Source organism: Myzus persicae, unplaced genomic scaffold (assembly GCF_001856785.1).
Source record: "Myzus persicae strain clone G006 unplaced genomic scaffold, MPER_G0061.0, whole genome shotgun sequence".
Lineage (NCBI taxonomy): Eukaryota > Metazoa > Arthropoda > Insecta > Hemiptera > Aphididae > Myzus > Myzus persicae.
In genome coordinates, this window is record NW_019103902.1 from 61,178 (window position 1) to 79,193 (window position 18,016).

General features: G+C 29.8%; 1 protein-coding gene across 3 annotated transcripts in view; it reads left to right on the forward strand.

Annotated features, from left to right (window-relative positions):
- LOC111036118 (gamma-aminobutyric acid receptor subunit beta-like) overlaps nt 1–18,016 on the forward strand; it is a 51,070-nt gene that overhangs the window by 18,046 nt on the left and 15,008 nt on the right. For 2 of the 3 annotated variants that reach the window (XM_022318022.1, XM_022318019.1), the window contains exon 3: nt 1,540–1,607. In XM_022318022.1, coding sequence (XP_022173714.1) covers nt 1,540–1,607 — 68 coding nt within the window. Of the gene's footprint in view, nt 1–1,539; nt 1,608–17,037; nt 17,106–18,016 lie in introns of all 3 variants that reach the window. The other variant, XM_022318020.1, reaches the window with a different exon arrangement.

Sequence of the window (18,016 nt, forward strand, 5' to 3'; positions counted from 1 at the left end):
ATCACATAAAAGAAATCTCAAGGCGATACAAACTTCTGTTTTCCTAACGAAAATTTAAACTTTTTACTGCAAATTATTTAGTGGACACATTTTAAAAAAAATTTAATTGATCCAATTCAAAATTAGAACAATACGTTTTGTTAAATATTACAATTTTTATACTTACTAAGAATTATTATTGTCATTAAAAATGGTTTTACTAAAATATAAAATACATTATGATAGATTGGAGTTAAAATGTACTTTGCTTGGACTATTTATACAAATTACAAATGTTGAGATATTAATATTAATCATTAAAATGTTCAAACCACCATGAGCCGCATCTTCTAAACCCATTATCATGCACCTAGTACTCGTCCAATTTTGATTTTGATGAGTCAAAATGTTCGCAAAAATTATTTTTTAAATAATATACAGTAGAAAAGTGTGATTCTCAATTGGAAAAAAAATCAGAAATTTGGATCTTCCAAGATACTTATAAATGCACTGCTTATAAAGTATAAAAAAATTTACAAAAATTGAAAACATTATGTTTAAATTAGGAAGGTATTTAAAAAAAAATTCTTATTTTAAATTTTGGATGATTCACCCTTTCCTTTATACTTATACTTACGCCGTCTAAATTTCTCCTCTTCAAACACTGATTAAAAATGTCGACCATCATAATATTATGTCGTATAATAATAATATCGGTCTAAGATTGTAATATTATTATGACAGCATTGGCACGCCGTGAGAGTCATGTTTTGCGTTTTCTTCGAAAGCACTTGATAGTTATACTTTGTTTTCAACGTTTTACTATAATTTTTCCTTAATTGACTAATTATATAACTATAGGTAGGATGAGACGTATGTCTGTGTTTATCATTTATTAAATCAAATTTCACGTTTATTGAATGACATTTTGAATTCAAAGCATAGAAATTACCTGTTGTGGTAAACAAATAATAATAACTGCTATGTTAATTCTTGATGGAATAGAATTACTCATTCCGGTTACCTGTATAAAATACAGAGGGATCTTCAAATGAGTGTGTATATATATATTTATTAATACACATAATATATATTATGTACCATAAAATTATATAATATAGATATTTAAATTGATCATGTATGTATGTCATAGCTAGGACGTACATATTTTGGTCCTTGTACTAGTATGACGTACGAATATAGTATTAATATGACGTAATATAAATTATACTGTAGAGCTCAACTATATTTTAGTATAATTATTATTGTTACATATTTACAGGCTCATAGTCGTCAGCTTAGTCGTTATTTATAAGGTCGTCGGTAACATACATGAAAATGTTTAATATTAAGTTGATGATGGTACAGCGTATGTACTTCCTTAGTCCTTATCGATGTCATATCATTGACATTAATATAATGTGTTTTATAATATCTTACGCATGTATACCATGATAATATGATAAAATGTATATATTATCGCTGCTTCAGAGAATTTCCAATAATTCGTATCATTTTTAATTTTGATTTTGATTTTTTTTTTAATCTGCCGGGTTTCAGGTACTCCAGTAGAAGTCGGTGTCACCATGTACGTGCTGAGCATCAGCTCATTGTCTGAAGTGCAAATGGTACAATAAAATATACCTATACATTTTTAAGCAAACTATATAATATTGATGTGCATATCGGACCATATTTTATATTATAATGTGTTTATTTATTACTATTATTAATTGTATTATCATTTTATAATTTAAACATTTTTACGTAACTCAAATACACACTATCTATTATTATGTTATATTATATCATCATAGCTGAACTAGTTGCATCCGAACGAATATATTCTTAAACCATTAACCTCATCTAGTCTCATTATTGTTATTATTACTTATTATTATTATGTTACAAACCATTTGGAACGCTTTGTTGTAATACATAAACGTTGGGTTTGAAGCACGTTGTAGACTATCGTTTTTTCGTTGTTGCGCTATATATTATATATAGGTATATACGTATATTGTAATATAATAAATATCCCGGAAATTTCGTAATAATATATAAACATTAATCTAATCTTTTCGAACCAACAACGACAAGAGTATATGATATAAAACAAACTGTATGATAATAATCCAATCACGCTACATTTGATAACGCAACAGGTTATATCGTAGTAAGCTTTACGCGTAGCGTGTACTACTTAGACGTGTACATACTATTACTAATAGACAGAATATAATAAAAGAGAGTCAGGAAAAAATATATTTTGCGATGACTGAGAAATGTAATTTTGTATTTATATCGTCATGAATGCTCAAATTATAATGGTCTCATTTTTGCGACGAGGGGTAAAATTCGAGGGTTCACGGATATGGGTCGGGGGTAACGAGATGGACGTCAGTCTCATTGCCGTCTGTAAAATTTAAAGATGAACATTTTTAAAAGACTTTTACTAACCTTAAAAATGCTCATAACGATTATCACTGACTCCCGCGGTCAGCCTCTCCCAAACGTTGTATACGTAATCATACGTTATGAAACACCCACACACCCACACATCACCCATAATGCATTCGAGTTGTAGAGTGCGCGGAGTACATTTGTTCACCATTTTTCCGGATTTCCACGAAGAGTATATTTTTGATAAATCGTCGATCTGATCAGCCAACCTTCGGACCACACGTTTATATAATAGGTACATGGCGTAAAATACTAGTAGCACCGGGAGGAAGCCTGCAGGATCGCGGTGGAAAGATATTTGCTGAAAATCATTTGCGTTTTAGTACGTTTTTATGTAAATTCAGCGATGTTGGCGTATACGTATATTATTATAATATATAATATAATAACACGCTAGGTTTCTCGTGGGAATACCAATGAAGTTTAATAGTGGCCGCCGACGCCACTTTTTACGGACCTCGCGTCTTCTGCAGCGCGAGAAACCCCAACCGACTGAGTAATAATAATATTATTAATAGCTATGTATATATATGCACACATCATATTATACAATATAATATATTACAACGTTTGCAATATTATACTGTAAGGATCATCGCTGGTTGTTTTTATATTATTATTTTGTATTTTTATACGCTCTGCGCGTCATATATTATATATTATATAGAACATCAGCTATATGATCCGTTTAACTGGCTACACACTTATTTGCTATAACTAGCTAGACGCTTGTGCTTTTACAATTTTCAAATAACACACAACATATGTACTAAAAAGACCCCAATTTTTTGGTATTTGTTTTACATTGTGTACCTTTTTAGGTTAGTTTTTGAAGTACATTTTTATATTGGAATTGGTCCGGAGTTTATTTGAAAACCACTATTAACGTTTCGGAAAACATAATTTTTACACAATTTTAAGCCTTTATGAAACATATTGTTTCTAAAAAATATTTTTTACTATTTATACCTATAATTTTTAAATTATTGTTTTTTTTTATTGCGACTTGCATATTTTTAATTCCATATTCAAAAGTAGAACATTTTTTGGAGTTCTTTAATCCACGATAAAAAAAAATGAAGAGTATTTTATGAATTATAAATTATTTGCATAATTATAAATTTAAATAGGTGCTAATATAGCAATAACTACTTGTCCAAAATTTGATTTTTTAGATCAAAGTTCTATGAACAATATTCTTTCAGAATATGAATTTAAAATAGCACGGTTTTGAAATTAGCAAATATTTTTAAAAAAGTATTGAAACATATTAATTTTAACCAATCATTTTGTTTTGTGCGACTTAAAATTATACAAAAGAAATATTTAAAAAAAAAAAATGTTATATATCAAATAGAGAGATCACTCTTTATAATATAATGTCGATTAAAACAAAAGTGTTTATTTTTGTTTTACATTAGATAAATTCCTATCATATTATAATGATTAAAGCATTCAAAATATGGCATTAAGTTTTGGGGGTATTCTTTACCTTTTCGCTTTAAAATTTGACTTTGAAAATCAATGCTTAGGACTAGTCAGTCAAACGGATCGCGTCTATGCACTTCTTCAGCGTATCTATAGCTTAAAATAAAAAAAGTATATATAAAGTCGTCGACATCGTGATACGCACCTCTAAAACCAAGAGGATTTTCGTAAAAAATCGGAAGTAACGGTGGTATCGTTCACCACACGCGAAACACGAAATCGTGTATAATATAATTTATAAGCGCGATGAACCCTTTCTACCAGAAAAGAAAAAAAACACGTTAAAAGAATATTATCAGTTATCACCCCTTATAATAGGAAAGCGAAGATTTAGAGGTCGAAATTTCCGGTGAAAACAAAAATCGATCAAGACATAACCTTACCCGGAAAATATCACCCGACCGGAAATGGTTGATATTATTATTATTATTATTATTATTATTATTATATGTTATGTGAACGCTTTACATGGCAGGAATCGTTTATAAACGTTCTCAATTTTACGATCGTATATGATAATATATAATATAAACGCGTGGCGTATAATAGTGTACAATATTATAGTTTTTTGTCGACTGGAAAATCGGCCGCAAGAGTGGACCACTTTTCTTATTTTTTTCGGACGACGGTTTCGCATCTGCCGCTTATAATATGCCGCCCTTTTGTATCGCCGTTCGTTGAAAAGACGGACGTAGGTACCTACGATATTATGTTCGGACGAGGATGGCTTTGCATTATTGAACGCGGCTGACTGTTTTGATATTCATGGGCTGTACGGCGGCTGCGTTGGTTCGTGCCATTATTACAACGGAAACCTGCGCGCAACGTATACATATATTATTATAATAACAATATAAACATATTATATATATTTATGTGCATACAGGGTGATGCATTTCTGTCTCCTTTAGTTCGTTTTTTTTTTTTGCGTCTGGGCGTATCACAACATTAAAAATCGTCAATTTACCCAAATATCATCCTAATAATAGTTTTTTTTTTAGTTTATATGAAATGACAACTGTTTAACATACTGACTCGCGTTGTGTATGTCGCATTATGTAAATTCGCTCAGGTTAACAGAATACAGGAACTTCGAGTACGAGCGTATTATTTATTATTTACACAGACAGTGTAGTCGGTTTTGGATTGCGAAGTAGAGACTAACAACAGTCAACTTTTAAATCGATTTACCAAGGGTATAATAACCAACGTTACGGACAAATAATAATACATTTCGCCATCATAATATATTAATATAGGTACATTTAATTGTTCACCTGGTACTTCGCCACTCCTCTGTTTCAATTGTACCCTTAAGAACAGGGTTACTCAGGTGATAGTGAACTGTATTATTTTATTACTACTTCAGATATTTATTAAATCTATGCATACGTTGATATATCGTGTTAGTTTGACACAGGTCATACGGTTCTATAGTAGCTTAAAAACACTACTTAGAAACTTTATTTATATCGGACAACTACACGGTTTGGGAGGCCGGATCATGTAGAGAGAATCACCAACTATAACTAATCGTTAGTTAGATAGGATTAGGTACAAATGTCGTCAACACCTATTTGGTTCGAAAGAACAAGGAAGGTGTGGTCCAAAATAGAAAACTGTAAATTTGAAGCGTTGACTTTTCCCCTATTTCATACATATAGTCTATTTTTTAAATATATTATCAATACCTGTTTGGTAAATATTTAAAACCTTCCACTATTTTACTAATTCCATTAAAAGTCATGTATGTTTTAGCAGTTTGACAAGAATAGTTGGGGTACAGGGGCGTGCTTTGTGGCTAGGATGGCGAGAGAAGTGACGAAGACAAGCACATTGAACACTCTGTGTACTCTGTCGTCGTCTGGAGCATTTGCGAAATCGGAGGGTTATTCTAATATTTAGTTTTTATAATAATAATTTTTTTGCTGACATTTTGGGTTTGCAAGTGAAACGATTTTCCAAACATCATATCCGCTGATCGATCTCTATGAACAAGTCCTCCGACTTTATGATATCGTAACCATTTCGAGTTTCATTCCGGTTAATTACAACGTTAAAATTACCAGAGAAAAAACTCTGTACAATAATTAGGTCAACCCACGGTTCAGGCATACAGAAGACGACGACCCGGTCAAAACGCCGCTGGGAAATAAACAGAATACTAGGTAGATTATTATTATTTTATATAATACACGTCCCAAGTACGGCGGTTTTGTCGTCTCGCAATTAAAAAAATAAAACGAGGCGCCGAGTTCTGATCGTTTTTCTACTCTTTTGAAAATATATAATAACGACACTTGCGGTTGAGTGCTGAATAACAGTCGTATATATTATACATATAACTATATAAGTATTATAATATATGCTTTTTTTCCATATATATTTTAATTTAAAAGTTATCGTCGTAAGCTTTTTAACAACGGGTCGAGGTTCTCCGTAGTAACTGCGTCTCGTAACGAGTCAAAGACGTATGTATAAAGGTGCTGTATAGCCACGACACACGGCAGCATGCCTTTGTGAGACAGTTGTGTGATTTTGTTTGTACCCCCTTTTAATTGCGTCACTAACACAAAGCGATTGGTTTTATCCGCGTTTGCGATTCATAAAATCCATCGGGTAAATTTCCCGAGGTTTATATATAATTTTTTTATTTACATCGTATACGTTTCTAAAAAGCACAAAGTTATTATTTCACTTTTATGTTTATACCGTACTTTAGTTTTTTACTTGGTGATGAGTCTTTTGATAAATTCATATCACTAACTGTCTGTCCTTCTGTATTCTTAGCTATGTACATAATATATTATATACATATATGTACAAGATAACTCACATATATGCTCAACCCTATCATCTATTTTAGGCTTTAATACCTAAAGCATTTATTCAAAGTCTTATCATTAAAATTTTTAGATATGCTTAAAGACCATGTTTCATTATACACCTTACATATTGTGTTGAACCATGATTCTAGTCCACACAGTACACTGACTAGTAACCTATTTTGCCTAAACATTGCGTCTGTTCAGACACATGAAAGTACCCTGTAATTGCGGTTTTAATATAACCCGTGATTTCGTAAATTTTAGCATAACGAAGTTTTTTTATTCTTTAATAATCTTAAATCAAAGATCGGGCACCACGGCTAATGCCATATTCAATATAATAATTTTATTGTGATTAATTATTTTGTATTTTATACGATTACTATGAATATAGGTTTTCAATGTTCACTATGCTATGAAGGTGGCCAAATAGTGGATAACAGATGATTTCATAATTGATCCCTTCTTTGTTAAAGTTTATTATTAAACACATAGTAGTCCTACTAAAAAAAACCACTGACCACTGTCGGCAGTTGTATGCATTTGTATTTTGTATGGTCTTTCGAAGGAAAAATAATATGTTATCAATACCTATATCTTAATCTAAAATCAAAACCCATACCAAACTACACGAGATGCATAAAAGAGAAAATTTGTACAGTTCATAAGGAACAAAATGGGTTTAGTAAAATGGGTTTTGGCGAAGACGTTTTGTCTGATGATCATAATTATAACAATAGTTGGCGTAATATGAGAGGAAAAACACCAAAGAAAGATCACGATAAGGACAGCTTTGAGGAGCTAATAAATGGACTTGGAGTGGAATGGAAAACAGCATAAGATAGAAATCTAGGAAGACCGGGGTAGACATTTATTTTGTCGGAAAAAGTCTAAAAAGAGATCTTTAGTAAAAAAAAGTTTTTCCATGACCAGAGATCTCGTCGTTTACATTTTTAACGATCTAGGTTATTCGTTTCACGATGACGGTTATACGTGTATTATATTGATATGGTAATAATAAACATCTAAATAACTTACGACGATTTAATAATATTACAAAATAATTACACTTTTCGTCCACAGACGCATCGGATCGTAGCACACATAACAACACAAACACGCCATCGTGTACCGGGTACGCGCCGAAGTAACGCGATGTCTTACTATATTTTTGTCGAATCGTATGCATCATAATTTATTATGCTATGGTTCTAAATAATATATCAAAATATGTCGTGGCCGAGTTTTTATATAATGACATGAACGAAATAATAAAAAAAACGGTACTCACGATTTTGGAGGAAGTCTGCAGCGGGGCAATACTACGTAGAACTATATTATAATAATAATATAATATTGTAAGTACGTACGGACGGCGTCGCATTATTATACATTACAGTGCCGAGCGGCGACGTCGTCGTATCTAGCGGAGGGACAATTCCGCAGGGAAGTTAAAATAATATTATATTTTATATATTATTATAATATAAAATATGATATATTATTGTTATATGATCAAGCCCGGAGAACGGGTTCAACATCGATTTTCCCATTAATGTTCAGTCAAAAATTCCATGTTCGTTTGTCGCGCACGTTCATAAAATATATAAAAATAATAATAATATTTTTTATACTTAACCAGCGTTAACAGCCCCGGTGTGGCATTTTGTATAAACCTCTAAGTTGTATTATGCGTTCACCAAGCTCGATTGAACTAATAATTATAAGTTACTATTAAAGTCATCGCCGAGTACGTCATTATTTGAATTTAATATAAAGTCCACACTATGTAGTCACACGTTGGCAGAATCCAGAGGAGATTGGGGAAGCTTAGCTGCAACCAAAGTAATCCAAGTCACCCTCTTAAAATCAAATTAAAAAGAATATTAATATTGAATTTCTAACATGTCCATAGAAAAGTATCATGTATAATAAAGAATATTTTTTTCAGTAATATTGGTCAATATTTTGACTGAAAAAAAACCTTATTTTCCTTGGAGTGCTTTGTAAACAGCGATAAACAGCTATTATTTTTTTTTTAGCATGTTTCTGCCACAAAGTCAGTTTGAATTCATAAATTCGATAAACCATAATATGTTGGTATACGAAAAAACAATTCTGATCAAAGAAGACAAACAATTTGAACTTAAAACGATTATCGAAAAAAATTACAAATAAAAGTGCATGTCTTTTCAATATTTAAAAATATCGAAAAAACAAAGAACAACCGCAGAAGGACATTGTTTCACAATAAAAATGTTAGGTATTTAAATCAAAAATTGAATGAAGTTTTAAATATAAAATAATTAGTGAATTTCCGGATTTTAATAAATATTAAACGAACCAAAACTAAATAATTTTAAACTTTAATAACATTCATTGGTAGGCGATGAGAGAATATTTTTTTATTACATTGTCAGGTAGTAGTTTGCTAGAAAATTTTACCGATACAAAAATAAATATAATTTGTATAGATCCACAAACGACAATATTGTAAGAGATACACACATTAGACATCAATGATCAGCGTCGAATGGAAATGCAATATGTTGTAGTCACGAATGAGGTAAAAGAACATCTTTAAGTCCTCTGAACCCCACAAGTGATGGTTAGGACAGTGTTGTTACGTTTTCGTAAAATGTTTTATAATACATTGTCTTTTGACTAAAAAATATTTGAGATCATATGTTGCAAACATTTTTCACATCTAACGGAAGTCCTAAAAAACATTTCAACTCAGGTCCTAGTACAAGAAACCGAAGTGGCGTTTTTGTAAAGTATAAAACAGTTTCCGGTTCCGGTTTCTGATATTTTTTAGCATCTTTTGGACTGTGACGGAAAATAATATGTTTTTACCTAAGACAATTATAGAGCCGTTTGATCAGATTTCGAACCATTTCACATATTATATGATAACATAATATTATGTTTTGAAATGCACGCTGTATAAACACACAACGACCCGGGCGGGCCCCCGGTGCAACGTCTCGGGAAAATGGGCGAAAAACATTAATCAACGTTTCATCATAATATTACACACATCGTATATTATAATGTTATATATTATTATGCTTTTCGTAACGAATATGAAGCCGTTCGTTATAACAATAATAGTAATAGTAATATAATATACTGTCGGGAGACGTATATTTTATAAGTATATATGATATATTATAAGTGTATGAACTCATAGTAAAGAAGATGCTCAACACCAGCCAATGCTAAAATAATTTAGGTGGTATACAATTGTACAATGTCATTGTATTATGAATTCTATATACTCAACCTCGGTGGTGATAATTACTTTTAATAATAATATACTATTATAGTCTTGATTTGGAAGTTTTTCATGATTTCAATGATTTCTAAGATCGAGTATTTCTAGTTTACAGCACAACCATTCTTAAAAGTTAAAATTTATATTATATTATATAATTACAAAATCGAGTATATCTCATCATTATATCATATGCCTTCGGTAAATTCGGGAACCGAGTGGAAGTGAAGTATTCATTAGACTTTCAGATAAAAAAAACCAGAACGTTTTAAGTTTCGTAATAGGAAAACGATTATGTCAGGTGACAAGTATGCCTTGCTATGTCAGTGATAATGTAAGCATGTGATTATTTTGATAGTAAACAAATTAATTATATTAACCTTAAAATAATAACGTCGATCTGCAGTTATTAAGAGACAACACTTTCGAAAAACAAATTTGTATTGATATAATATCTTAGGTTTATAAATGTTTAAGACACAGCCGGGTGTATTATTTAATTTCATATTCTGAAGCAAAATATTTTACTGGCAAATTCGATAAATAAAAAAATTGAAAAATATAATGTTTAGATTAATGGAGAAGTGCACAAAATCTTGCGGGATACCAAAATATGCCACTCTGAAGTTCTCGGAAAATATTCTGCTTAGAAATATAAAATTTAAATTTTGTAATAAAGTCATTTAAAAAAAATAAATAATAATAGGTATATATTATACAGTGGTCTAACTTTGGTGTGTACATTGTGCATATTTGTATAAATTAAATTTTTAATACAATTTTTGTCAATGAATTTAAATTATGTTTAAAAATATTTTCAAAAACATTTTTATACTTCGAGATAATGAGTGTCTACTATTATATCAACCACTCAGTACTACGCCGTGCCGTCTCTGTCGGGGGTGAACATAACGATATACGCTCGTCAGTCATACATAATAATATTATGATAATATTATTGTAAATAGCTAGTAGGCCAATTACGAATTCCCCGGGCTCGGTCGCATAGCTGCCAGTCGGTCGATACGATTTCAGAACGCGAACCACCGCACCGCGCATCGCCACTAGCTGTTATATTGTCGGAAAATTGACGTTAACCAAGCCCCTAAAAGTGATACCAAAATTACAATAACACCAACTTATTTACTACTGATGCTGCGTGCGTCAACGAGATTAACTGGAAATATACAGAGTGGTTCACCATCATCAAGCGTGGTCCCCTCATTTTTTTCCAACGATAAACGATCTGATTTTTTATTATTTTATACTTCAAAACTATATTTTCAATAACTTACATTTTTTCATACCATTCAAGGAAAACAATTTCGAATGGCGATACAAACTTAAAATCTTACATTTTTAACTGTAAATTATGCTGATGATTTTTTTGAAAATTTCGATGTATCGTAATCCATATTTTTATCATTAATTTCTATGTTATTTAAATGTATATATTTAGGACAATATTGTCCTTCAAAACGGCCCCAAAAAAATCTAAAATCTTATATGAGATACTAGATATAGTATTTATTATACTCGAGAATTTGTACAAGTTATAAGATGTTAATAAATGAACAGTAAATTAGTAAATTATAATTATTACTAACATTTTAAAATCATCATATCTCTCATATCTTTCCAAAACGTTATCAAAGTCAGATACCTATATTATCTTCAATACATAAAGTTCAAAAACTACTCGATAAAATTTAAATTTAGATACATATATATTTTTAAAAATGGTCATGTGATTAACAATTTAAAGGAAAAAAGTGGCGATGATTCACATTTGAAAAAAAAATGCGATATAGCCATAGGACACTGTTTAAATGGTATAAGTGATATAAGTACTTGAAAATATCGTCTTTAAGTGTACTTAAAAATTCTCAAAATTGAGATTTGAAATTCATTTTTAAAGGGAAATATTGGGATGAGCATACTTGATTTGCAGGAAAGATTTACAATTCAGTAATATTAATATATTACTAACGATTATTGTATTAATCTTTTACTTGTTTTTTCACTCATCCTAATGTTATATCTGTAATTTATAATTTTTTAAAACAAAACTAAGTAAGTTTTTTGCAGTACCTATTGATTATCTTTTTTTTGTCCAAACGGTGTAATAAATAAATCAGAAATTAAAATCTAAACATAAAAAATTCCGATCATATTATAATACCCGTCAGTTATTATCTACGATTATTTTTAAAGAACTACGAAGAACAACATTCAAATAATATAGTTTTGTAAAAATATGTTTAAATATCTGCTCAAATGTCGAAGAATGAGTTTCTATATTATTATAGTATAATAAATATATGTTTGTATCGAAATTTCATTTTACAGTGCACCGGGGCTTGTTCTCGGTAATGGGTACTCATTGAAGTCTTCAATCGTTTATTCGCGTCAATTTAATTCAAACAGTTAAATTAATGATAAAAAAATGCTAACCTTTCGGTACTTTTGAAACATAGGTACATATTATTATTTATATCATTGTGATCTATAACACGCCTGAAATTAAATGTTGTTTTTGCTCTCCTGTAAAACGTACCTATACATAATACACATGTTATTCATAGAAAGCTGCGTGAAGTGACTTATGGTTCCTTTAAAACATTCAATAGCTGTACGCCCATGGTATCTCATATATACAAATATATCTACAACAATATTTTAACGTTTTTATCTCGAACATATAACAATTATGGAATGGCGTTATGATTTTATTACTCGCGTTATTAAAATATCGCACTTTTTGTCGCCCGTTCAGATTATGATAATATCATAAGCGCCGAACGTTTCTTATTTAATATGGTTTTAACATATTGGTATTTTGTAATTACATCAGGACGTTCGGTCTAGGGTGTTAAAATTAACGATGATGTAAATAATTGTACCTTACATAAGTCGATTTCGTTCTAAAATCGATTAATATAATATTATTATACACGAGGTGACGGTTTTAACTGCAAACAAATAAACGGTTGGCGAAAATATCGATAGTTTTTCATTTTATAATCGTTTAAAATTTACAAATGAGTATCTTACCTAATAAATGATTATGGAATTAAAAATCGAACTGCTGTTTTGAAATTAAAATTTAATAGTGATTTTGACAACAAAAAACTGTATAATATATAAATATACCACAACTGTGACAAAACCGTGGAAGGTTAAACCTAACCTAACGGAAAACGTACGACACAAAGAAACCAACATTTCCAATTAGAATATTTCGAAAAGAAAACTATAATTTCCTACTAATTTCGACATGTGAGTGTTTGACGTTAAGACTTGTCAATATAATAAAGTACGTGAATTTGCATCCCCCCTCCCAGAAATATTAATTAAAAAGCAGTATGATGATATTTTAACACATATTATAATATTCGTGCAATATGTGGATGTGGGTTATTTTTCGAATTATCCGCAGGGTTTTAATGGTCGTAAGTGGACAAGGTCGTGATAAAGATATCTGAGGGAGAGAAAATATTACATAAATACTGCGGTGAATTCGAGCGTTAATAACTGGTTATATAGTGTGGGTGGTGGTGGGAAAAAAAATCGAAACAAAAAAACTTGTTGTCCACGCGCGTAAGCGTTTCCGTCAGACTTGTTCGCACACTTTCCACTGCACGGCGGCCAAGAAGTTTTTGTACACCCGAAAAAAATCACCAAGCAAAATCGTATTATCAAGATTCCTCACCCTCATGTCTACTCTTATGGATGAGTTTATTCAGATTCGGATTTTTAAGTATAAAAACCATATTTACAAAATCCACTCTAAATTATGCGGACAATAAATTTCTACCATTTACAGATTTAAAACAAAGATTAAGTAACAAAATAATTAAATTTATATTGTAATTTATTGTCAATCGTTGATAGAATATATCGTTATATACTTATAAATATTATTTGTTTATAAAAGTGATTGCAAAAATTATAATATTATTTTGATTTTATTGTTGGTGAATGGATGAGAAGGAGAATATGACGTTTAGGAGGAGTGGACGAAAAACCGCACATCAGTTCCCATTAAAAAAAATATAAGTGTGCCTCGAGACCCTTCAAAATGATGATTTAAATCCGTATTCAAATAACAAGGTACAGCTTATACAGATGCTCAAAAAAAGTTAAGAGATTTAAAAATGCTGGTTTGTAGTTTGTCGTTTTATTATATTATTCAATTCTCTATTGGAATAATAAAAAAAAAAATACAGAAATAGTTGAAATCGTTTAAAATGAAGTTCTAGAGACAAGATGGGAGAAGGTCATAATAACCAATAGCCATAGAACTACCCAAATTAAAAAAAAAACTTATAATGAAACATATGCACAAGATATTTTGATTCTAATTATGTTTACTAGTATTAAAATGTTAAATGTAGTTTAACTAATATATTATTTTATTATTCATTACATATTTAAATAGAAATCTGTTATTTTTGTTTGTAAGATTATGTTCTATTTTATAAAACTCTTGCTGGACCTACATCTCTACTGTTTTTTTGAATTTGTTATTGAAGTTAGATATATAATATTTTATTCCGATCGTCAATATTTTGTCTTTTCTTAAAATGTACTCTTGTCATAAACCGTCAATAATACGGCCCCTATTATTATATTGCGTGGTCATTATAGATGAAATATTTGTTTACATTCATTGAATATAAGCTACATTACAGCTATATGGTTATTATATCTCTTAAGTATATCATAACAACCAATTAAAATTAAGATACAATATTACAAAGAAGCTTGGCCGTTACCTCCCATTTTGGGTATTAAACCTAGTATGTCACTACAATCGGTTTTGTTATAAAGATAAACTATTTCTGCTGTAACTGTATATGTTACCGCCAATGATGATAATTAGGTATTGTTAAAAATGACTAGTCTATGTTAACACTGACTGTTTTACATAGGTATTGATATTATTGGCTAGTCTTTTTAGAGAATACCTAACTAAGATAGACAATCATAGAACAAATTTAATATTAATACATAATTTCTATGATTGACCAGTCATTGTCATTATTGACTAATACTATGTAGCCATTGATAATTTTAGATATAATATATTATATTTACTATTTAAGAATAAACAATGAAAAAAAAATATAAGAAAAAATTAATTTTTTCATAATAATTATTATTTTAATACTTGTATGTTGATTATTGATTATGACGTATGGGTATCACTTATTCTCGCATGATAAGCTGTTATGGCATTTCGATGTACAAAGCCGGTTATTAGATCTACAAGTACATTTATTTGTTTTGCATTTTGTTTTGCAGTGGCACCGTGCACAATGCATACAAAGACTTAAATATATCATAATAGTTTCCTTGGTAATATTAGAATATTTTGTCTTTAATTCATAAACCATGCGGTCCCTACCACCATGACCTATTGCAATGTGACTATCGTGTAAAATATCAAATAATTCGTCATTTGATACATAATAGTGTACATTTTCTGAATTATTACTTATAGATTTAATAAGTCGTTCTTGCCCATTGAGTGTTATTATATCATACTTACGAATGTATCTGTAATCCTTTGCACTTTTCTTCCCAATTTTTTCCTTAGNTTCACGTTTATTTTTCAATAAATCAGATAATGCTTTGTAAAATTTTTGACGCATTTCATTTGAATTCATTTTTTTAATAAAACAATTCAACACTTTTCGAAATGAAAAACTATACAAAACTATAAACTATATTATACGAAAGTACAACGTAGACTGTAACAATACTTATGTTAGGTTAGTTGCCGTGAGTATTAAAACTATAAAAGATACCTATTATTATTCGTTATAAAACAGATACCTAATCTTAACGTGGGTTTTTAAAGTTAAAACGATAAAAGATAACATTGACTACACGACGATAGGATATGTTATAATAACTAGTGAATTTATCAAATTATAACATCGTCTGATTTACCAAGTCAATGTTACAAATATATGTTGATTATAGATAATGACCAAGTTACCCAGGCATTATATTAATTGGCTAGTCAATATCATCATTACCTGAATTTACGACATTGACGGTAACATATACACAGCTTGTAATTCAAGCGTGTGGACTAAATAATATAAGCCATGAGCTTATCCACAAGACTTGGAATGAATTGATCTGTAAAAATGTTTATATTAGGTATGTGAAAAAAAGCTTAACTTCGAGACCTCGTCTGCGCCTTTCTAAAAATATATCGTTTCTAGACCAAGTCGGCGGTATTGAGCTCAGAGTTATCTTGTAATAATCCGATTTTCAAAAGATAAGAGACGGGGAAACCTTTGTCGGAATTTTTTCGTGACAATGCTCGCTTATTTGACCGACATTTCACAATAGCTACCTATATAATATGCTTTCTATAATACTCTGACAATAATATTGTATAAGACTTCAGAATCATTTTCATTTCTGCTGTTGGTTATGATGACAATAATGATGTCCGATTCATGGCATTTTGAACAGACGTAAAAAACTCATCTCCGGTTATACATTATAAATACGTTTATAGTTATAATATAAATATATAAATAGTTGTATTGTGTACTATATTTATGTGCGGATTATATTAATATGTCACGTTCAGTAGTTGATCCGTTCGCGACTGAATCTGATGATTTTATTCAAAAATTTCAAAAAAATTTAATTTAATGTATTGATATTTAAAATACGACATTTGACCTTTTAGGTTGATTATGTTTGTCAACGGGATCAGAGGGGAATAAAGGTAAAAATATGAGATTTGTAATTCTAAACGATACAAATATTAAACGAAATTCTTTGTTGTATTAATCTTTTTCTGTTTCGTTTTGTTTTTGTTTTGTTTTATTTTGGTTTTTTTTTTTTTTAATCATACCATATTGAAATTGTAAATCCATTACTATTATAATACATAGCAAAATAAACCCTTTTATGTATACTTGTGGAATAGTCATACATAATTAGTATTGACGTTTTAACCTATCATTGCAGGTCCCCCAGTAGAGGTCGGAGTCACCATGTATGTTCTCAGTATAAGCTCCGTGTCCGAAGTACTCATGGTACAAATAACCTAATAATATTTTTTGTTTTTAAAACGTTTTTGTTATTTTTATATTTTTTAATTTAATCATATGATACGAAATAATATGATTTTTTATTTTTAAGAGTGTTTCTATATTCGTATAATATATTATGTTGTATTAATTGATATTATATGTCTCTCATATAATATTAATATCTATGTGTGATGTGTATGAAATACGCATATATATTTAAAGATTTATATAATACTATGTGTGTATAGTGTTTACATGTACAGGTTGATTGGAATTTCATGTGGCAGCGATTTTTTAATGGAAATATGCAAAATTGAGAAAAACGTAGAAATATGAAACTGTGTAGAAACATATACATTTACAGAAATTCTGATTGTCTTAGGTACGTCAAAAAAATTGTATTATCGTTACTTAGCTGGTTATACAGTTGGAATGATCTAACCTAAGCAGGGGAGTTGAAAAAAGCCATTTGAAAAATTGTATTTATTTTAAAGTTTCAATCATATTTTAATATATCCTTCTCCATTTCGAATATTTATGTATAAGAACATTGCTGGAACACGAAATCCTGATCATTCTGTATACATAAATAGATATATAATATATATATGCATAATCTATATATGGGCGTATAATATTATCTTGATGCCTTTATTTTTTAATAATTGTTTTTATTATTTTGTGTTCCAATAATACGTCCGTTTAAACAGACGCTTTCTTTTGCTTATTGTTTTGTTTCAAAACAGAATGTTTAAATAACTCGTGGAAACATGAACAAATATAATAAAAATATTATATTTTTTTACAATGTCGATTTTGTTTAGCGAGCCAGTTTTACTGTTGTTATTAACTATATAAATATATTTAGTTATGATTCGTCATAACGACAACTCGCTACGAAAACTATGAAAGGA